Here is a 22,638-nt window from a genome sequence, read left to right as displayed (position 1 = left end):
AAATATTTGTTGGCCCGAAGAATATACAAATAAATAGTTTAAAAATCATACAATGTGATTTCCTATTCTTTTCCCCACATACACGACAGACATCCTAACTGAGCAGGCATTTACTTGCGCCTATCCATTGAGCTGTCAATCACCACCAGCATGTGCAGCAGCTGTAAAGGCAGCTGAGGGATCACCCATACACAGCACTATGCACCAATACAATAAAAGCTGCTGGTTCTTTGTTTTTTGGTCTCTTCTTCAAATGACAGTAGAGCAGATCTGGATATATCTATCCATCTATCTATGTCTGCTGGTTGCAGTGGATGCAGGGTTAGCGGTGTAAAAATAGAATATTCTTCTCTATGGTGGAACTACATGTCACAGCTAGCCTGCCCTGCGATGTTGGCACTTGTAGAGCGAATGCCAACAGCACAGCCCGACGTTAGTCGTTACCTGTAGTCCCACTGCACAGAATTACGGGAGAGTCAATAGTGCATTGTTTCATTTTTTGGTGTTTAGATAAATACCGTAGGTAATTATAAAAAGGACAACACCAGTTTTGTCACAGTACATTTTTTAGATGAGAATATGGTGAATAGTCTAAATCTAACAAAACTAGTGTACAATTACCTGCTTTTTGTGTTGTAATGTAGTCATGCAATTATATTATCTATGATGCGCATTTCAAATGATTTTTAACATTTTCTGTGTTCACACTGTAGCTATAGCTAGAAATCTTACATAAATAAATGCATTAAAAACAAAAGCTCAATATTTACATTACAAAAACTATTTTATTGATCTTACATGTAAAAGTTTATATATAACACCGGACAGCTCGCCACCCACCTTGGAAAAGGTCAGATTGTTAATAACCTAAAATGGACTGTGTCCACCTGTTTAGGACGTGGCTGGAGGTAATGTAACTGGGTGGTTTGGAGCTTGTTGTTTAGTGGTCTTTACCTGACATATTGGGAGTAAGGCATGCACATAGTAAGCAACCAACTCTTTTTTTGCATAGTAGTAAATAGTGATCCACAGAAATATCACCCCACCCCAATAAAAATGTAAAAAAATCTCTTAACCTTTTAAATGCCAACATATTTGAGAGATGTGCAAAATATCCATTAAAAATGGCAGTGTCGCTTACATTTGTTATATAAATTTGAATAAAAAAAAGTGGTATACATTTTTTTTTACGTTTCCTATATAAAAAGATAAACATTAAAAAGGTCATCATGATGAATAAAAAGTGTTTGCTTGCCAATTTTTACACCTATTTTGTCAAATTCACTTGGCACTCAAAGGGTCACCTTTTTATGATGGAATTCTAAATACATAACTTCAGTACAAAAAACCTTTTCAAGAATACTATACTCGGACAATGACCTCATTGTGCAAATGGTTTGCAACCCGCTGAACACCATGGGCCAAATGTAATTAGGTGAGTATCAGAAAGTGAGGGATTTTGGGAGAGTTTTCCCATGTTTTTTAGAGCAGCAATTAATTACACGGCAAAATCAACCTGGTTTTTGATTGCTGCTTTAAAAAACATGGGAAAACTCTCCCAAAATCTCTCACCCTATTACATTTGGCCCCATATGACTAATAATCAAAGTTAAAATAAATTGTAGTTTTTTCAAGAGTACATAACTTTTAGATCCATGCAATACCATAATGTATAATGTAGAAGACATTTTATAAATGACAATGAAATTCTTGAGACTGCCGTCTACGAAATGACTTTTGTATCAGAAGTGCTTCAAAGAGGTTACCATTTCCTATGCAAGAGTTTTGATCCAGCCTATAAGATGACTATCCACAACAGCACAATGTAAGAGCCTTCAGTGATATGTCTCTACATAAGGAATACAAAAATGCTCTGGAGAATATAGCAGAGGTGCAGCGAGCAAGAAGTAATGTAGACTCTATAGCAGGGCTGGGCAACACCGGCCCTCCAGATGTTAATGAACTACACATCCCAGGATGCTTTGCATTAGTTTTGCTATGTGGCCATGCTGAAACTGATGCAAGGCATGCTGGGATGTGTAGTTCATCAACATCTGGAGGGCCGTTGTTGCCCAGCCCTGCTCTATAGCCTGCTTTCCAAGCAGCGTGGCTTGTACATTTTGTGGTGACCACTGATGCAGCAAAGTTCTATGCTTAACGCTTGCATTCGTGTCCCTTTTGTTTACTATACATATCTGAATGTCACAAGGCAGCTATAGACAATGCTCTCCCTTTTTTCAAATGATAGGTTTCCCTTGAAATTATTGATAGTTACTGTAACCTTCCTGCTTTTGGATAATACTTTAGAAAAATATTTTTAACAATCTCAAGAGTATCTCCAGTGGGAGTAGAACTATATTTCTTGCCATTGTAGATGAACTCCTTTTCCACACTGAATACAGCCTGATTAAAGTGGTCTTGGTGGAAGGGTATTTCCATATTGAGGCTCTCAACAAGGCACCATAGGAAAAGGCTCCACCGTTCTTTGTAATAATCTTGTACAAGGCCACCAAACTGCTTGTTGGCATAGTCCAAAATATTGCCAGTAGGACCCCATAGAGTGAGCTGGTTCCGAGCATTCATGTCATACAGCGACTCCTCCTCTTTGGTGACTGCCATTTGACGAGCAGTGTCCAGCCAACGACCAAGCAAGAATTGGGGTTGGCTGGATAGAAGATTATCAAGTTCAGGAAGGAGATCATAAACAAGTACACCACCTGCAGTCATAACCTTTTCTAGATCTTCATTTTCATAAGCAGTTTTGATCTCTTTATAATACTCAGTAACCAACTGCTGCATGGCTTCTCTGGTAACATCCACCAGATCATACAGAAATGTGCTGCTGTTTGACAGGTAAGGGGCTGCAGAATACATATACATCCAGGCCTCATACAGTTTGCTTTGATTGTAGCAAATATCGGTGTTCATTTTAAGAGATGGGCGCCTAACTAGTGGACTGTGGTTGTGGTCCTTCCAGTTCTGGGTACAGTTGTAGACACTTTCAAGAAGCAACTGCCATGCAGATTGAGCGTTTGTGTTTTCTCGGCCATAACGTCTGATGGAATAACTTGAGATCCACTTGTTAAGGTTAACGGGCTTAGATTGCCAGCCAATTTCATTCATCAGCTCATAGATCATGTCATTCTGTTCAATACCTTCTGGAGTTAGTCCTGTTCCAACCATTGTAGAGTCTTTGAAGGATTTGGCATCAAATGGCCCTGTATTGACACTATCAACTTTTCCGTATAACCCATGGTTGCCACCAAAATTGTGAAGCATGCACCAAATAAATGGCTGCCCATAAAAAGACTCTGTCGATTGGTAAACAGGCATAGTCTCTGCAAATAAGTCCAGTACAATCATCCTGCCGATTGGTGCTCCATGGAGTAGGGCTCGAACTTGGTTTGGCTTCCAAAAAGAAGGACTATTAACAAATAGCCAGCCCTGCATCATCCAGATAGCGTCGGGGTCCACTGTAGAAAAGAGGAAATGTGTTACTCATTCTAAAATGTATAAGTACATTTAATTGTATGTATCACTAATAAAAACAGACAACACGTGTTCAACATGTTATTGCACCGTCAATCTTCCTAAAGTCAATTAAAGGAAGACAAATCCTCTGCTCTATTACTCTTCAAAAGCACACCTGTCAATGTGTGTAGAATATTGCCAATCAACTCACTAAAAAACCAATGACATTATGAAAGCACACATAATTAACAGTATTTATATTTGTGCGAGTAGCCAAATTGGTGCCTTCGATGTGTGCATGTGACAAGTGTACCATAAAAAGTATTCCTTTGCCGTTTCTCTTTAAAAGCAATTCACTGTAACTAATCATTTACAGGGCTTTATTTTATCTTCATAAATTGCAGAGCATAAAATATACATTATACTCCTGAAAAGAACTTGATTTGCATGACCAGTTGCAGAGTGGAAGGCGTATTGTATTTTGGTATTAAAAAGGAAAGGCCATACAAAGCGGGGTTACTCACTTTAGCTCTATTCTTTACAAAGTGCATTTTTTGCCTGCACAAGGTGGAGGGTAATTAGGTCTTCACAATCTACTGTCTGCTTAGCACAGATTAGGGTTCATGCCTTTATTCTGCTCTCGGAGTGGAAAAATGCTTAAAGGATGTGCAAAAATGAGCTTCACATCAAACTGTATAATGTTTCAGGATTTCCAATTTTCAAAGAAAGAAACAGATTTGTTTTTCTTATAATAATGCAAGTTTACATATAGTAAAGATAGAATAATGCTATTTTTGCTGTGACGTGCTTCATCCTTTTATCGCATCCTAATGATCTCGGTCTCATTCCTGCACTTAGCTGATTGTTCCTATTTGCTGCTTTGTCCTAGGCATAAGTAGAAGGGAAGCCAAACCCCAGGATTCCAGATGTTTTAGAGTCCCAAAAATACCCGGGATTATAATTATCAAATCCAAGGTGTTACTACATTCAAAACACCCTGGGTGAGGGGCAGTGGGATAATGTGTTAATTCTACAATAAGAGACTAACAAATAATAATAAAACACTATGACCCACAGGGTTATCCGTGGTTGCTAAACTTTTTCAGATTCAACCGTGTCAGCCCCACTCTTTGTAAAACCAGAATTCATTGTTACTTGAGGGACTTTGTTAGCACTGAAGTAATCAGTTTAAACTGAATTTAATAGAGCAGCTTCTACAGTCTTTCCTGCACTGTCTGGGGGTTAAAGGTGGCCATACATCTACAGATTGATTGTCAGATTGGGCTGGTTGGAACAAAGTCCTGGTAATGGATGAGAGCAAATGACAGTTGACCATTGGCTTTGAAATGCTGGAAAACTGCCAAAAACGGTCAGATATTAACAGGTTTTTGTTCCAACCAGCCCAATCTGACAATCGATCTGTAGATGTATGGCCCATTTACGCTATTGAAGTGCATGTTGGAATTTCCTTTTACCAACAGTTGAGATTGTTCTAGACACTCCCATTGTTTACAGCCAAGTTAACATTAACTGCTCGGCCATTGTTAAACTATTATAAAATCAGTGGCCATATAGTCACTGGTTAAGAATTTTGAACCTACCATCAGCCATGGATTTAAAGATTGCATTACTGATTGCAGACAAGTAGTCGGGATCCGAAGAGGTTGGGTTCATCTCATTGAAAGTGTCTGCACTGTAAATATGGTCTGTTCCGAACTCCCGGATTATTTCACTCATGAACATCCCTCCAATCTTGTGGAATAAAGGATCCTCAGGGTCTAGGAGATAGCTGCAAGAATATGTACAATTGAAGTTGCTCCATCCACCAAGTCTGGTCACGTTGATTTGGGGAAACACCCTGTTGAGAAAAAAGTAGAGTAAGAAACTATACTCACTTGTATGTACTTTATTATTCCTACAGACACGTTGAATGAGGAATACGTTCTTAAAGAAAAATAGCAACACCTGGCCAGTTATAGTAAAAAAAATATGATAGAAATGGGTCTTTTTATGCACGCACTATCCATTCGCTTTCAATGGGGGACTCACATGTGTGAATTAGTGCTGCAGCGACATACGGTATCACGATCCAAACATTTCAAATATATTAAATCTACTGTATGAATTACATTTGCTGTTTGGAAAAACAATGTTTTGTATTTTGCAGCGGTTAATGGAAGGGGTGGGGAAGTAGAGAATCAATCAGATTTTTTTGGTTACAATTCAGCTTTCTGTGTTCTATTGAGGAGGCCTATAGCCATCGTATAAATTCAGCAACACTAAGGGTCCCAATACACAAGGCTGCCCACTGGTGAGATGCCACAGCTGGACCGCATAATATACACCGCATGCGGTACTTTAGCTTATGATGTATCACAGGAGACAACCAGCAAGTGTGGTTGCAGGATCCGATAAATCTTATGTGCAGCACACTTGCGATGCGTAGATTGGAACTGGAGCTTTGGCACGTACGATTTGGGCACTTTTCATCCAATTTCTCAGCCCGATCTGTCGGAATTGGGCAAAAAGGGCCCAGATTGTATAAGTGTATGGGCACCTTTACATGTAGTTTACCTACCTTAGTAGACTTTGCGGTATGTGTCCAGCAAATGCAGGCAGCACAGTAATCATTCCAAGAGACCTCATCCTTTCGATGATCTTGTTCTAGGGTAAAACAAAACATATTTGGGGACCTATATGGACATTTATTCTACCAGTAATTAATATATGCCAAATAAATGGTCATAAATTGTTACAATGAAACCAGAAAATGGTGTGACCAAATTATGACATCAGGGGGGAGCTGCCACTCTAGAACTGGGCTTAGGTTATTAAAAAAATAAAAAAAACACCCCACCAACATGTCTGCCACAACATTCTCAAGCGACATGACTTGGGTCAAGAGGGCCTGTTTGGCATGACTGCAGCAAAGATGTTTGAGAACATAATCTGTAATCAATGAAAATGTAGGCTATAGTCTTATAAGGCACATCTTACCTGCAAGGAGAGCTGATTCCGCAACCAGTGTGAGGACAGTGGGCCGCCCCAAGCGTGGAGATTCCCCATGCGACCCCAAGCCAAGAAAGCCGGACCAGTGAAGAAATCATTTATTTCTGATTGGTTTAAACCCAAGGACAAATACACCTAAAATTAAAAATTCCATTATGTGTAAATCTTATTAACCATAGATTGAAGTCATAAGAGTCATTAATGTAAAGGACACTTTCTCAAATAATGCTACCACAAACCATGTTTAAAGTGAAGCATTTTTAACCCCTTCACGACATATGACGTATATATACGTCATATGGCCGTTGCGGGGGAATCAAGCCAGCTCACGGAGTGAGCTGGCTTGAAAGAGAGCAGGTAATGGCTGTATATTACAGCCAGGTCCCTGCTCTCACGGCCACGAGCGGCGAGTTCGCCGATCGTGGCCGTTTAACCCTTTAAGCACCGCGGGCAAAGCGCCCGCAGTGCTTAAATAGCTGATCGGAGGGGGGGCGCCCCCCTCCGGCGCCGATCGGGGCCCCCCGCAGCGAGATCGGAGGGTGCCGATCGGTTGCCATGGTAGCCAGGGGTCTAATGTAGACCCCTGTGCTGGCCGTATATGCATACCTATTACATCCTGCCTCAGGCAGGATGTAATAGGAAGTGCATAAAATCACTACGTTCAGCCATAGAGCTCTATGGCTGAACCTAGTACAGGCGATCGCGCCCCCTAGTGGTCAAGTACACTAGGGGGCCTTGTAGTAAAAGTAAAAAAAAAAAAAAAAAAAAAAAAGTTTAAAAATAAAAAAAAATAAAAAAATATTAAAAGTTCAAATCACCCCCCTTTCCCCATTTCCCAAATAAAAATAAAAAAAATAAACATATTTGGTATCGCCGCGTTCCTAAAAGTCCGATCTATTAAAATATAACATTAGTTATCCCGCACGGTTAAAGGCGTAAACGGAAAATAATCCCCAACGCCAAAACTACGTTTTTTGGTCGCATCGCGTACCCAAAAAAAAATAACTAAAAGAGATCAGAAAGTCGCCCATATCCCATAATGGTATTAATTAAAAAGTACACTTCAGCCCGCAAAAAATGAGCCCTCACCCAGGTCCGTAGGTGGAAAAATAAAAAAGTTATAAGCCGCAGAACATGGCGATGCAACGCAAATTAGAAAAACCGTAAAAGTTGCGATTTTTTTTTTTAGTGGTAAAACATAACGAAAACTATATAAGTTTGGTATCGCCAGAATCGTAACGACCCATAGAATAAAGATAACCCATCATTTTAAACGAATTATGAACTCCAAAAAAACCGTAACCAGCGCAAAATTGTGCAATGGCGTTTTTTTTTTTTTTTTACCCCACATTGAATTATTTCCTGATTCCCCAGAATATTATACGGTATAGTAAATGGTACCATTACAAAGTACAACTTGTCCCGCAAAAAAAAAGCCCTCATGTGTCTATATAGCCGGAAAATTAAAAAAGTTACGCTTATTTGAACGCAAGAAGAAAAAAAAAAAAAAAAAAATACCTTAAAAGGCAATGTCGTGAAGGGGTTAAACATTCTAAAAAAACAACTAAAAAAAAACAAAACAAAATCTGTGCACAGCAAAATTGCCTTGGCCTTCCATTGCTGCACCCTCCACAACAGAAGTGTCACTAGTTATGTGCAGCCGTGTATATTCTGAAGTGCAAAAATCTTTTAAACCTCCATACTCAGCCCTTCGAATAAAATTAACTTTTCAATTCTTCACCTTAAAATGTTTTGCTTAAATTAATTATTAGAGAGACAGCATTGGAATTATTATACAGCATGGGAAAAATGTTTACAGTGTTGAACTTTTATTATATTGTTTGGAGTGTATTTTACTGCTCCATGTTACAATTTGGCTATCCCTGCTAAATTAATATAGGAGTTATTAAGAGCACAGGTCTAGACTCAAAGAGGGGTATTGAATGTGTGCCAATATTTCCCACAGTCGGAATCTATTCAATGCGCCCGTTTCCGACCACATTGAAGCATGTCAGATTCGATTTTCTATCAAGTAAAATCCGCATGGTCGAAAACAACCACTTGATTCTCAAATCTGTGGCCATTTTAAACCAAATACACATGGATTTTGACAATCCACGAGTATTCCAACTGTCGGAACGTTGAATACGGATGGTCAATCATTCTAACTGTTCCAACAGTCGGAATCAAACACTGAATAGCCCCCAAAGACAGTTGCAAATAAAATATGTGCAAAGGCAGTAAATTGCGGACTGTAAATGCCTTAAAAAGAATACTGGGAAACCATGCCTTCTATGTTATCTTACCATCATCTCTCTCCACAAATGGAAATCACTCTTACACTCTTCAAAAGAAGTCTAACTATTGTTGTTCCTACATGAATGTGCAGACCAATATTTCAAGTCTGCTTTTGCATTGACTGTTTTATAAATAAGCAGTCATGTACAGCTGCTGTTATCAGTATTTTCTGCACCGATTATTTTCTCCATGCTCTGAATGCCGGTTTGTAATCCTTCCACTCCGTGAGGGCAAGATAATTTCATGCCGAATCCATAAATAATAATAATAAATAAATAAATATAATCATACGACGGCACTCTGAGGAATTTTCAAACTTGTATTGTGACAAACAACCTTGACAAAGGGGCGTACCAGCCCCAAAACGTTGGTACATTTATTTTCCGCAATACAAATTTAAAAATTTGGTACTTGTTTCCTAGCACGGCGCTTTAATCTTATTACATCGTTTTGATCGCATCGCATGCGACCAGATCGCATTCGATGTGATCGAAACGATGATTTCATTGTACATGCACCCTGATGGGTGATTAGTATGTTATATGCACTATATAAAATCAACTCCACTCCGACGTGGATAGTGGGGGTATGAAAAGGTCGGAGGACGCGTACCGCCACGCTTCGGGTTGGCGTTGATAGTGGGGGTGGCGTTAACAATGGGGGTGCATTTAACATAGTAATCACCCATCAAGGTGCCTGTACAATTAGAAATCGCATCGCATGCCATTGTAATGGCATGCAATGCGATATTAAAATTGCAGAGTGTGGCTCTTAGGACCCGAAAAATGGGTCCCATCGCATACCACTAATTAAGGCATGCGATGGGCGCTGTGCTATGAAACAAGTACCAAAAATTCTTCCGAGTACCGTTGTAGGACTCTTCATAATAGATAAATACGGTACTTATAGGTTAGTTGGGCGCCCACTAAGCTATTTGCTTAGTTTTACGCGCCCCCTCGCCACACTATATAAAATCAACCACGCCGACATGGATAGCGGGGGTATGAGCGTACAAACTATAATGGTCGCCCAACTAACATAAGTACCATAACTACATATACAAACGTTTTTTTTTCTCTATCTTGAGAAAGATCACTTCAACCTTATACAGTAACTGAATAGGTTTATTGCGATCGTCAGGAGTACCGTCTATTCTTTGGATTATATTAAACTTTTAACATTTGTTATACACAGCATATTGTTGAAAAGTGCTCTTCGTTTCGTCAGTCAGTATTGTGTGGATACGTAGCCTCTCCCAAGTTATTTTTATATTGTGAATAAAAGGTTTTGTACAGATGTAATGAATTTATCAACAAGTTAAGGTTACATATACACTGGTGTTTATGATGCAGTTTTAGCATTTTAGGAATAACTTTTTCAATAAAGTTTAAAAGCTGCAAAATGCAGAAAAGGAAGATAAAGCATTTGGAAGATACAGCAACAGAAAAGCAAGCATAAACTGCGACAGATACAGTGATACTGGGAATAATGATTTCCAGACTGATACCTTTAAATAAAATGTGTATGTCAGTAGAGAAGTATACAAAACCGCATAGCATCTGTGAACTTTGTACCAGGTCAGGATGAGCCATGTAGAAAAGTCATACAATAGTGCACCTGGATATCATCTGAGCTGGCTACATTTCCCTATGGTTTTACAGTAAATTACATTAAAGCCAATCTAGCAGAATAAGAGTAGTAAAGCCTTTGTGCTGTACAGAAAAGCTGCAAGTATAGCATATACTCCATGAACGTGGCCAATGGCTATTAGAGAAACTACAGTGGTAGAGCAGGTACTGTATGGCTCTTCTACAACCCCAATTCATATATAATATGGCGATGCCATCTAGTGGATGGAAGATATATGTTCCTGAGGAAAATGGTTTCTTTTATGGCCTTTTCAAGAAACCATTTCTCATGTAAATTCTTAACCCTCTACTGTGGATTGAGCAAATGTTGCCCACTCCGCACTTCAACTCCCTTGTAACCTGAAGCAATTATTGGCTGCAAATGCCCATAGAGCGCAAACTAGCAAAGCAAAGCTATGGGTAGCTTGCGCAGTAAAAATCACTATGAACGATCAATCCCAGATTTAAGGTAAGAGTTCTGCCTATTTGAGTACGGAGGACAACTTCTTGTGTATTGTGTAGGCTGATCCAGGATGCATGCTATGGATTCAATTAGAAGACCAGTCAATTGCTCTCAGAGCGGACTTGCAAAAGATAAATAATTGTCTGCACATAAAAAAAAAAAAAACATTCTACTGTAAAGCATTTGTTCTTCAGAGGCATACAGAAGTATCATATCACTATTTTCTGTTTTAGATCCCACATCTAATAAAAGTTACAGTATTACTAGAATGTTAAAATTGATCACAGCTGTGATGCAGATTTTTGGCATTTGTGATGGCTTTGTCCTGGGGTGTTTGCCTTCTGGAGTGCAGTATGGGCTGACATTGTGTCCACAGAGTCGACTCTTCCCCTTGCATCACCAGCTATATGTAGGTTTGCCCTTCAAAGAGGAGAGTCATTCTCCTTCACTTTATAGATATGTCCTAGGTCTTACCACTCTGGCTAAGGTTATCATAGCGCTTCATTGGCTTGCTAAAATCCCTCCTTCTATACATCAGTGGCGTGCATTGGTAAATGATGTCTCTACTCATGAAAGATTTACATACTGCTCCCGAGGTACACTTCAGCAGTATCATACTAAATGGGACAGGTGGCAACTCATCGGTGGCTTTAACCGCTGGGTTATAATATATGAACCACATAGTTACATTAGAGACTACGCTATTTCTTTATTGTCTATTATTTTTACTCATCCCAAATGTAAAACCACGCAGGGGTCGTATTCTTCACCCTATATTTTAGTGTACACTTTTCTTATATCATTATCTCAGAGACAATTGTTATTGCTATTATTGACAATGTTACATTGTAAGGTTTGTTTGTCCTTTTTCTTTATTGTTGTATGCAACAAAATTGCAATTAAAATTCACGCAATAAAAAAAAAAAATTGATCACAGCTGAATAAATCCAATCTTACCCCCTTGGGTGGTATGCCTGGAAATTTTCACAGCGGGCTGTCCCGGAAAATTTCCGGGCATACCACTTTGCATTAGGTGCGCGCCAGTGGTGCCTCCAGCGGAGCACCACTGGCGCACTACCTTTAGGGCCCCTCCTGTCGCCTCCCCCCCATCCCCGCGATCATACGCTGGAGGTCCCCTGCCGCCAGCCACCATTCACTGTTTGCATCAGTGACGTAGACGGCAGGCTCGGGAGAGTTCAGGCACCAGAGTACTCCCGAGCCGCCGCAAAACATCCCCGAGCCTGCCGCCTGTGTGATGACTGACAGGCGGCAGGGGAGCTCTGGCATACTAGCGCCGGAGTGGAGGTGAGGGGGGGTGACAGCTTCCTACTTTCTGTGACAAACCTGCCATAGTAGGTTTGGCCTGCCCAACAAAACCCACCTCTCATGGGGTTAAATTTCATAATACTGTATTTAAGTAGGTAGAAGTGAGGAATTATGAGCAAGGTATTCTAGCTGGCTATAAAGATCTGTGTTTTGGCCAGTGGAATGAAATAATTTATAGTTTTTTAACATTATACACCATAGCCCAATACATCTATTTAAATAATGGTGATCCACCTCTATTCTATGATCATTGTGGTACTACGCAGCTGGGTACGGTGTTACGGTACTTATATGTTAGTTGGGCGCCCACTATAGTAAGTACGCTCATGCACCCACGTCGGCATGGAGTTGATTCTATATAGCGCAGCGAGCCACCGTGCCCGAAGTGTGGCGAGCCCCGCGAGGGGACGCGGAAAACTAAGCAAATAGCTTAGTGGGCGCCCAACTAACATATAAGTACTGGTATTACATGCCAGGCATACTAAATATGCAATAATGTTTTTAACATCCAGAAACTTCAGCAACTGTAGCCCTAGTAAAAAACAACAACACTGTACTATAATTATAGTTATGGAAAACAGTACATTGTAGAGCTAGGAAAGAGGAAAGTTGTACCCGTTGCCATATAGCCTCCTGGCCTGTGAATGCAAGCGCCAAATTGATTCCATTAAGTGCCATCCAGTCGATCTCTTTCTCCCATCTAGCCCAGTCCCACCAAACAAATGAGTAACTGGAGGTGCAGACATTTTGGTAAAAGCGGAACCTTAAAATAGAACAGAGATGTAGGTCAGACATGATAAAGCCCGTCAAAGTGTTTGACTACTCTTTGCTCTTAAGAGATGCCTAAACATACATGATGTGTGTGTATATTTGTGCAGGGAAGTAGAAAAGTACGCACCAGGCATTTTGGACTAGATTGCATCGCATCTAGTTCAAAAAGTACATGCTGCACATACATTTTGTACCTTGCGATATGATGTACACAGGAGAGCAAGGTAAAATAGCACTGTGTGGGGGCACCTTAAGACTCCTCTTAATTCAATGCTTACGCTATTCATGCAACTTGAATAGACTCTCAAATATGGTATGGCTCTCCCAGACCTAAGGTCATTTAGACCAACTTCCCACAAGTCACTGCTGCTTGTTGTTGTCCACTCCCTAAGCTCTGAACTGCTTGATGACACATACGCTGAATAGTGTCAGTGTGGGGAAGGTATTTGTAATAATGGCTGTATATAGTGGCCATCAAGTCTGATCACGGTCATGCACCCCCACCATGATCATTCTAAGTTGTTTATTCTGTAATAAAACAGTGACACTAAGGCAGTGTATCTTTATATTTCAACATAGGCTGACATGTTAGTCATAAAAAAAGGGGGGGGGGGGGGGGAAATTGAGCTGAATCATCAAGTAGAAGTTTCCTTTATTTTCTGTAAGGGACATGGAATGACCCTATTTCATAACCACACCACAGCCACCTCTATGTAGAGAGTAACTGGGGCCTTCTCTTAATCCATTACAAAAGTGGATAGTAAAGTGCTCAGCATGTGTGAGCAATATATACTGTATGCTAGTAAATGGGGAATGGTCTCTGAAAATCTCTTAAGGCAGCTGTAGGAGGTCTTGTTTTTCAGGGGGTTGTTTAATTTTAGTTTCTGAATGTGGTAATTATGTATTATCTGGGCTGCCGATTTTGCGATGCCCCGATTTTTCCATAGGATTCAATGTTAAAATGGACTGAGTCCATTTTAACATGGAATTCAATGGGAAAAGGGGTCCTTTTCATAGCCCTACTATCCATGTTAAAATGGACTCAGTCCATTTTAACACTGAATCCTATGGAAAAATCGGGTCCATCGCATCGCATGCGATATGGTCGGATGCGATGCGATGGACCCGATTTCAAAATCGGCAGCCCAGTTAGTACATAAGTACCCTGAATGTTTGTTAAAGTAAACTTCCATTACACAATGATTTGTTAAGAAAAAAAAAAAATTCAGCCTATAATATAAATCAATACGAGACACAATACATTAGCTTTAATGGTTAAAGTGCTACAGTATCTTTGTTAATTTAGAAAAATAACAAAAAACACACACAAAAAGTCCACAATGGTTATTGTCAAGTCCATGTATTTAAAAACACATGAAGGGTATTTTTTTTTTAAATACAGCAATGATTACGAGCCCCTAGTTTAGCATGCTTTATGTCTGCAATCAGCAACCTTCAGTAATACTTAAAGTATTTATTAAAAGACGAAAAAAATGCAGTTGCATATATCATGCCTGCCTCCTAGCTGAAATGCCAGGCTGTAACGACCAGCAGGAGGCCAGGAAGTTTCAGCAAACCCTTCCAGATGTCCCACTACAACAGGATAATCTCTTTGTGTTTGAGGCTTTTAACATAGCTCAAAGTACACCAAATGCACTTCTTCACTGTAGTAAGGTCAAGGGGCCAGATTCAAGTTTGAAAGTAAATCAAGAAGGCAAATGGGCACTGCACGTCGGGCAGATGTAATATGTGCATCAAGAGTTAGATTTGTGTAGGGCAGGCATGTCTAAACTATGGCACTCCAGCTGTTGTGAATCTACAAGTCCCATCATACCTTGCCACAGTTTTGCTATTAGGGAATTCTAAAACTAAGTAATAATAGGGGTTCCCGTACCAGCACTAGGCTCCAATACACACACCCCCCCCCCCAGACTTCACCAATCCAGGGCTAATGCCTGGGCCTGACTCTTTTTAACCCATGATTCAGAAATGAACCTCATGTGTGAGTCTGGTTTGCATTATTATCTGCCACTGTGGGGGGACTTGCATTACCTTCCAGGACATCATGTAAAGCATCTGCATTACTTTAGTAAATTGTTCTGTGGAACCGAAGCGCAGAGGTGACAGAAGAAAGGATAAGCATCCTTGTGGGGATTTTTTTTGTAACTACTAACACATTTAAAGGATTCTTTCTAGTCACATTCCCTGTCTGTTCTAGTTTATTTGTTAGTTACACACTAGTGGGGAATCATCAGCAAACCTTTGAACATGTACTCCTAGAGGTCATTTTTAAGGGGCATACCCTGACTAAACTAGATCGCTCAGCAGACCAGGCTCATACATTTCCCCCTGTGTATAGAACCTTAAGACAAAGATACAATGTTCAAGATACAATTTAAATGTAAGCTAACCATATGCAAGTGGTAGTGAAAATAAAACCGGTGTCAATGTATTTTTAATATGCCAATTTTTAATATGCCACGTTTTGTGATGTGCATGGCCTACATCACAAAACGTACCAGGAAAGACTAAAAGATCTGGTACTTATGTAGTAACTGGGCTGCCGATTTTGAAATCGGGTCCATCGCATCGCATCGCACCCGACCATATCGCATGCGATGCGATGCGATGCGATGGACCCGATTTTTCCATAGGATTCAATGTTAAAATGGACTCTGTCCATTTTAACATAGAATTCAATGGGAAAAGGGGTCCTTTTCATACCCCTACTATCCAAGTGGGCATGGAGTTGGATATAAACCTGTGGCGAGCGTAGCGAGCCACCGAGCCCGAAGCGTGGCGAGCGTAGCGAGCCCCGCGAGGGGACACAGAATACCGTCCCCTCGCGGGGCTCGCTTCGCTCGCCACGCTTCGGGCTCGGTGGCTCGCTACGCTCGCCACAGGTTTATATCCAACTCCATGCCCACTTGGATAGTAGGGGTATGAAAAGGACCCCTTTTTCCCATTGAATTCCATGTTAAAATGGACTCAGTCCATTTTAACATTGAATCCTATGGAAAAATCGGGTCATCGCATCGCATCGCATCGCATGGTCGTATGCGATGCGATGCGATATCGCATCGCATCGCATCTGATTGTATGCCTTAACTTAAGGCATACAATCAAAAAATCGGCAGCCCAGATACTACATAAGTACCAAAGATCTTAATATGTATACAAATATATCAAGGGCTTTAACAAGGTACAGGTGGGAGACATTCTTCACAGGAAGAGGAGCAGCAGAACACGAGGACATGCACTGAAACTAGAGGGAGGAAGATTCAGGGGAAATTTGAGGAAGAATTACTTTACAGAAAGAGTAGTAGATAAGTGGAATAGCCTCCCATCAGAGGTGGTAGAGGCAAATACAGTAGTACAATTTAAACATGCTTGGGATAGGCATATTGATATCCTTACAAAAAAATAAGGATCAAATATGGTTTGAGGTAACATGTTTAAAAAAGGGGCAGACTAGATGGGCCAAGTGGTTCTTATCTGCCGTCAAATTCTATGTTTCTATGTTTCTAACCCGTGGTTCTTAAGCTGCATTTGACTTTTTACTTAATAAGATGTGGCTCCCGCACCACTTCCTCTTGCCACATCTGACTGTGCCCTATACTTTGCTGTGTGCTTGACTTGATGTCATGATGTCATGTCGTGGGAGGAGCATGCTGTACCCAGCCCTAGGGAGTGGGAGCCGAAAGTTGCAGAGTAGGTGTGGGGGCTGTCTACTTACCTTTGTAATTGATTTATTTTTTCAACACTGAAACAAGTAAAAGCAAAACATAACTATGTTCTTACAGACAATTGCAAGATAATTACTACTAATGAGCTTCAACGCATACTAACTAGAACTTAAAAAAAAATATTCAAAACAAGGATTGTCAAGTCCCACTGATAAGGAGAGTAATAAAAATAAAAAAAGCCTGGGCAGCAGTGAGGTCCAGGCTGCACTGCGGGGGGTGTGGATGTAGTGGGGAGGAGGGCAGTTAGACTCTGCAGTGTCCGGGAGGTGCTGCTGAGCGGACCTGCGGTGGCAGAATTTTCTTTGTATTGGGAAAATTACATAAATTGAGCATTTTCAATGTGATTGTCTCTCACTCCCAGCCTAACAAAAAACTGAGGTTTGACACAGTCATGCTCCTACAAACGTCAATGTTATTTTCCCTTCAATGCTTCTGGTCCCATGTTAGCGCACCTGATTTGAACCATCTCAATTTCAAACTTACATTCTATTGAGATACATTTTGAAGTTAAAGATGCAGATTGAACACGATAACACATATGAAAAATAAAATGTATACAGTTCCTTTGTATTTTTCTTTTATCTTTATATCTATCAAATTTAGAACGTAATTCGGCTTAAGATGGGTACATATACTGTGCAATCCATGTCCTAGTCAGCCATTATCGGATGACTATTGTATAGGGGTGTATGCAGATCTGTTGCAGGAGAGTTAAACGATCACTTACCTAAAACTTGCGACGGTTGACAATGGCAGGTTGTATTTCAGGCTGCTTAATATTGGTCAGCCCAACCTCCCAATTTCATAGGCCGTACGGGGTCTATACACGTAGCGATGGGAGCTTAGTGCTGAGCGATCTAGCATTGCTCAGCACACAGCGCTGCACAAGCAATGTGTGCTAAGCGATCAGTCACTGCCAGTGTTCTCAATAGAGAGAACACGGGTGATGACTAAATATTTCAAGCATGCTTGAAATATCTAGATGTGCGATAGCGACACGCATAGCTATAGGTCAGATCGCTTAGACAGTGGGCAAAAAATACTGTGTGAAGGCCCCATTACACACAGAGCTATTTCTAGGACTGTGTATATGCAGCTCACAGGGCTTCAAGCACAGAACAGGAGGATTTACCCGATCAGCATTAGGCTGGCCATACATGCTGGAATACTGCATATAAGAGTTAGCAAATGGCCCACTATTGGGGGTTTTATATCCTGAAAATGGATGAACCTATCAAAATTGAAACCTGTCCATACAGCAAAATAATAATACCATAAAGTTTGATGGTTTTGTCACTTCATAGAATTAAATGGGTATATAAAGCTGCCCAGAGAGACACACATTCTCAAACCTTGATAAAAAAAAAAAAAAAAAAAATACTATCTGATGCACATTTGTGCCGATTGTCCTTCTCTATAAAACTCAAGCCCCCACCAGGAAATACATGCATCACCTCCACATTCTCTGGATGTTTTGCATAATCAGATTTTGAAGACTCTTACTGAATTAGTCCTAGGTTTGGTGGCACAAAGCGGCTAAACCCATATAAAGTCCCGATTAAGGTCACTCAAACTCCCGTTTCTAAAACACTGTTTTTGCACATTTCAGCTCGCATTCATGAAGCTGAGAGATAAAAATAGGTCTCCTTCTGCATAAGCGCCCAAACAGAGCAACAATTGAATTGCTCCATTGGTGCCAACTAGTGGCAGCCGATGCAATCCACGTTTGTTTTTTTTAATTATAAAGATTACTGTTCCACCGGCACTCTATAGAATCAAAAGTACTCTGGCTAGAAACCTTATTTATATATCAGGTGAGTAAGCTTAATAAAGGGGTGTTCATGTATAGATGTTTCCCTATCATACTACACTATGGAGACTATTTATCCCATCTAAATGGGATGTATAGATGCCCAGTCACAGTCTAATGGTGTTTGGACTCCCAAGCACTAGGTTGCTCCCAAACGGACAGGGTTTAGCCACATTAATCGACTTATCCAGTCTAAAGCTCTGCTTTGGGTGGCCAAACTCTCGCTTGGAGGCTGAAATTGTCGACTTCACGCACATTTCTCCTCGCATCTCAGGAGGCTGTGAGAAGAAGTGTCACCACAAAGGCTGACTGGCATCTAAACAGACCAACAATTGAATAAATCCATTTTGTGTACCCTAGTGGCTGCCACTGGGGAAAACCAATGAAATCATCCGCTAAAGATAGCATTGTCTCATATGTACAAGCGAGGGAAGCCCCTTTATTCCAACAAAAGAAATACAGAGATACCTTTTTTTTTTTTGGTGAACATGCTTCTTACAGTATGTTAAATAGTAGTGTTCCCGCTAGGCTGTTTAAGCGCCCTGCCCGATTTTTAAAGGGCAAAATGGGCCCTGCCCGTCTCACAGCGTCCCGCTAAAACAGCCTCACAGGGAAGCCCAGCGTCGCCGTTGACGGCGATGCCTGGCGCTTCCCCGACAGCACAGTGTATTCGGGGGGGCCGACCCGCCCCCTTCGATGACAGCGGCGGCCCGGGCCCGCCCCCTTCGATGACGGCGGCGGCCCGGCCCCCTTCGATGACGGCGGCGGCCCGGCCCCCTTCGATGACGGCGGCGGCCCGGCCCCCTTCGATGACGGCGGCGGCCCGGGCCCGCCCCCTTCGATGACGGCGGTGTGCCCAGTCCGCCCCCCAGCACCCTGCCCGGTGTCACTCCTACAGTGAACACTAAATAGGCGGGTGTAATATATGAAGTGCTTGTTTGGAATTAGACTCTGTTATCCTGAGGATTACACCATTTGTATGATAGATAGATAGATAGATAGATAGATAGATAGATAGATAGATAGATAGATAGACCCATTTTTTGTCTTGTATACTAGTCCAGTCTGTTGAGAGTTTTTACTCTGTAGAGAATAAAAATGGTAGGTCACACACCTAAGGATTTATCTGTCCACTCTGTGGTGAGAACAAAATGTATGTAAAATAATGTACTGTATATGAGCAAATGACAATCAACCCGGTGCTTCCAAACACAGGAAAACTAACAAAAACAGTTGTTCTGATAAATTTGTTACAAACAAATTGAACCAGTTTGTCTGAATGACCATTGTCTGCTTCCCATCTAATAGGTTCTCATTCGCTGATATACAATACAAGATTGTTGCTCCCACTAGACAGATAACGGGTTAGGTGTCTACCCAGCTTTATATTAACAGGAATGTAACAATTTCAGACAAATATTGAGTTGTGAACATCTTAAGATGTGCCACCTCCACAGTGGCAGCATACACATAATTTCTCATTCTTGCTCGCAAAGAAAAATAAATTAAATAACATGCGGATAATTCCTGGTCAACAGGATCTACATTGTCTACCGTTGACCAGGAATTATCCACATATAACAAACATTAAAAGTAAATAATCTAAGTAAATATTTTATTAAGTGATGAAAAAAAAAACCAAGACATTTAGAAAGTAGGTTTGCAAATTGCACATGACTGTCTTATCATACACAAAGAAAAGTACAAGTAAACTGACAAGAGGAAATAAAGAAAAAAAAAGTGGCACTAATCAAACATAACATGGCATTGTACACACACCACATGCTATTTCTATGCTGGTATCAGACTGACAAAACATTCAGTGAAAAACAAAAGTATACAGGGGCAAATCTCAAGCATCATCATTAACTGTGCCAGGATGGGGCACCTGGCAGTACCTCCACACAAGTTTCAAACTGTCTATAAGGCTGCCAGTGAGAGGTAAACAGGAAGAAGTCAGTCTCCTGCTGGAAAAGATAGAGCGAGATGCTCTAAACCAAAAATGCCATAAAAAACAGTTTTCTGTGTTTTTACCGCATTTTCATATGCAGCAAAGCCCCACCGCCGGGGCTTCGATGCGAGGGGGTTATGCCAGTTCTAGAAGGCATAACCCCATAGAAGCCTAGGAGCTTCCCTTTGCATCACGTGCCCCTCACCTGTGTCCAGGCAGCCTACTGCTTTGCTGCATGGGCCAGTGACCTCCTCCTCCCAGCACCTCTTCTGCAAGGAGGAGGAAGTGGAGCCCTGGCAGCCGGGTAAGGAGCCAGGGAGGCACCTGCTGCACATTGCTGGCCACAACGCAAAGGACAGCTCCTTTGCATTAATAATAGATTATTAAAAATGCCAATATCGGCGATGTGTGACAGGGGTTATTAGAGAATCCCACCCTTTGTGAGAACAGAGACTGGTACAGACTCTACACACACAGGGGTCGATCCGATTAGCTCCAAAGGGTGCAAGGTGCCATTCCAACGCATTTAAATACTGGCATTGGCACCTGAATTAAGACAATACCGCACCCTTCGATGGGACGAATTCATCTAAAATTGCTTTCAACCCTACAGTATATAGGTGCAAGTGCTTTTAGGCGAATTCCCATCTGCACCTAATGGTAATGAACCCCACATATTGTACACACATTACAAACATGCGCACTGTTAGATACCATTATACAAGGTAATAACATCACCCATTTTTTGCACCCAAACTACCCGTGGGTTACCCTGCAGGGGGTAGCGGCATTACCTGTTGGGCGAGGTCACAGTGGTTGCTGTGGGCACCGGGGGCAGGGGCGAGGGCACGCGCAGCTGGGCTCCTGACCACGAGATGTGGCAGCCGCAGTAGCCCCGCAGGTAGCTGTAGCACCCCGCCGCCGCCGCCACCCCGCTGCTGCCCGTCACCGCCACTTTGCTTCCCACGGAGCTCAGCTGGTAAGTGTCAAGTTCCTCATCGCTCGACAGTGAACTGTTCACGGTCACCAGAAACTCATTAGCCCGGTCCCCTATGAGGCGCTGCAGGAGCTCCCGCACAGCCGCCGCTTGCACCGCGTCCCGGCACTGAGGCTTCAGGTGGGACAGGGTCTGGAACACCTTCCCCGTCATTGCCACGCCAAGGGCGCCCAGCAGAAGAAGCGACAACCCGGCAACATTCATCCTAGAGATCATAGGTGCCCGCTGCTACAGGCTGTGCCGCTCCGGGACCTTGCCTTATATCCAACCCCTGCGCCGGGGAGATCTGCGCTGCTGCCGGGGGAAGAATCCGTACAGCTGTAGGCAGCGGTCTCCGGCATACAGGAGCTACGTGCCTCACTCCCCATACACCGGGCAGCCGCGCTGGCTGATGGCAGAGCCGCTACAACAGTTGTCCCTGTGGTTATACAGCTGGGTCTGCACGCATCTATTCGCCGCACACAAACGCAGTGACACACACCAGCCTGCAGCTGGCCGCACGGCTACATTTCCTGCATGGAGGTGTGGGATAAAACCCGGCCTCCCATTGGTAGGCCGCAGAAGGCTGCTATTGGGCGACTCTCACAGCCGCCAGGGTTGGTTACTACAGAGCTGTGATTGGTTTTCGCCTTCTAACGCTAAACAAATGTTCTAGTTTTGAAAGGATGTGTGTGTGCGGCCGCAGCTCTGCAGCAGCTACAGTACATGACAGCAGCCTCCTTTTCCCCTATACCGGGGCACACACGGATTCTGTTACTGATTACAATCTAGGGAACTGCAGGCATGTCAGTAAGCCACAGAGTCCCGCTTTAAGGATTGTATAGGATGTAAGGTTTCCTGAATGTACCATGTCCTGTAATAGGATATGGGTCATAGGGTCGACAAGAGGAAGGTCGGCATGCATTGGGCTGACCACTGAAGGTTGACATGCATCACAGTCGACACACCTGAAGAGCGACATGGGGTTAGGTCGACACATGCATTAGGTCGACATGGGTAATGTCGACAGTCAAAAGGTCAACATGGGGTTTTTCACTTTTTCCCCCCAAATGTTGACACAGTTGACATGGACACTAGAAAAGTGCACCGCGTCCCCTCGCATGGCTCGCCGTGCTTGCCATGCTTCGGACACACTGTTTTATTCTCACTGCATAACCTAGGGCAGTGG

General features: G+C 42.1%; 1 protein-coding gene across 1 annotated transcript; it reads right to left on the bottom strand.

The window, feature by feature from the left end:
* Window positions 1-2,018: 2,018 nt before the first annotated feature.
* On the bottom strand, window positions 2,019-22,004 carry NAGLU (N-acetyl-alpha-glucosaminidase). The gene is made up of 6 exons (XM_083147502.1): window positions 21,268-22,004; window positions 12,811-12,958; window positions 6,469-6,615; window positions 6,050-6,135; window positions 5,073-5,329; window positions 2,019-3,473 (listed from the first exon to the last, which is right to left on the bottom strand). Exons 1-6 carry the CDS (start codon window positions 21,684-21,686, stop codon window positions 2,272-2,274), a joined length of 2,259 nt encoding a protein of 752 aa, XP_083003628.1. The 5' UTR covers window positions 21,687-22,004; the 3' UTR covers window positions 2,019-2,271.
* Between the last annotated feature and the right edge of the window lie 634 nt (window positions 22,005-22,638).

The sequence above is a fragment of the Crinia signifera genome, chromosome 6 (genome assembly GCF_055691185.1).
Source record: "Crinia signifera chromosome 6, ASM5569118v1, whole genome shotgun sequence".
Lineage (NCBI taxonomy): Eukaryota > Metazoa > Chordata > Amphibia > Anura > Myobatrachidae > Crinia > Crinia signifera.
The sequence above is the reverse complement of the archived record's forward strand: the minus strand, read 5'-3'. Positions and strand labels throughout refer to the sequence as shown.

Excerpts from the sequence above, each read along its gene's own strand:
- NAGLU (XM_083147502.1), bottom strand. The coding sequence starts at position 21,686 with ATGATCTCTAGGATGAATGTTGCCGGGTTGTCGCTTCTTCTGCTGGGC. Across the intron at positions 12,959-21,267 it reads ACTGTGACCTCGCCCAACAG|GTTCCGCTTTTACCAAAATG; the intron begins GTAATGCCGCTA and ends TTCTATTTTAAG. Across the intron at positions 5,330-6,049 it reads ATACCGCAAAGTCTACTAAG|GGTGTTTCCCCAAATCAACG; the intron begins GTAGGTAAACTA and ends TTTTCTCAACAG.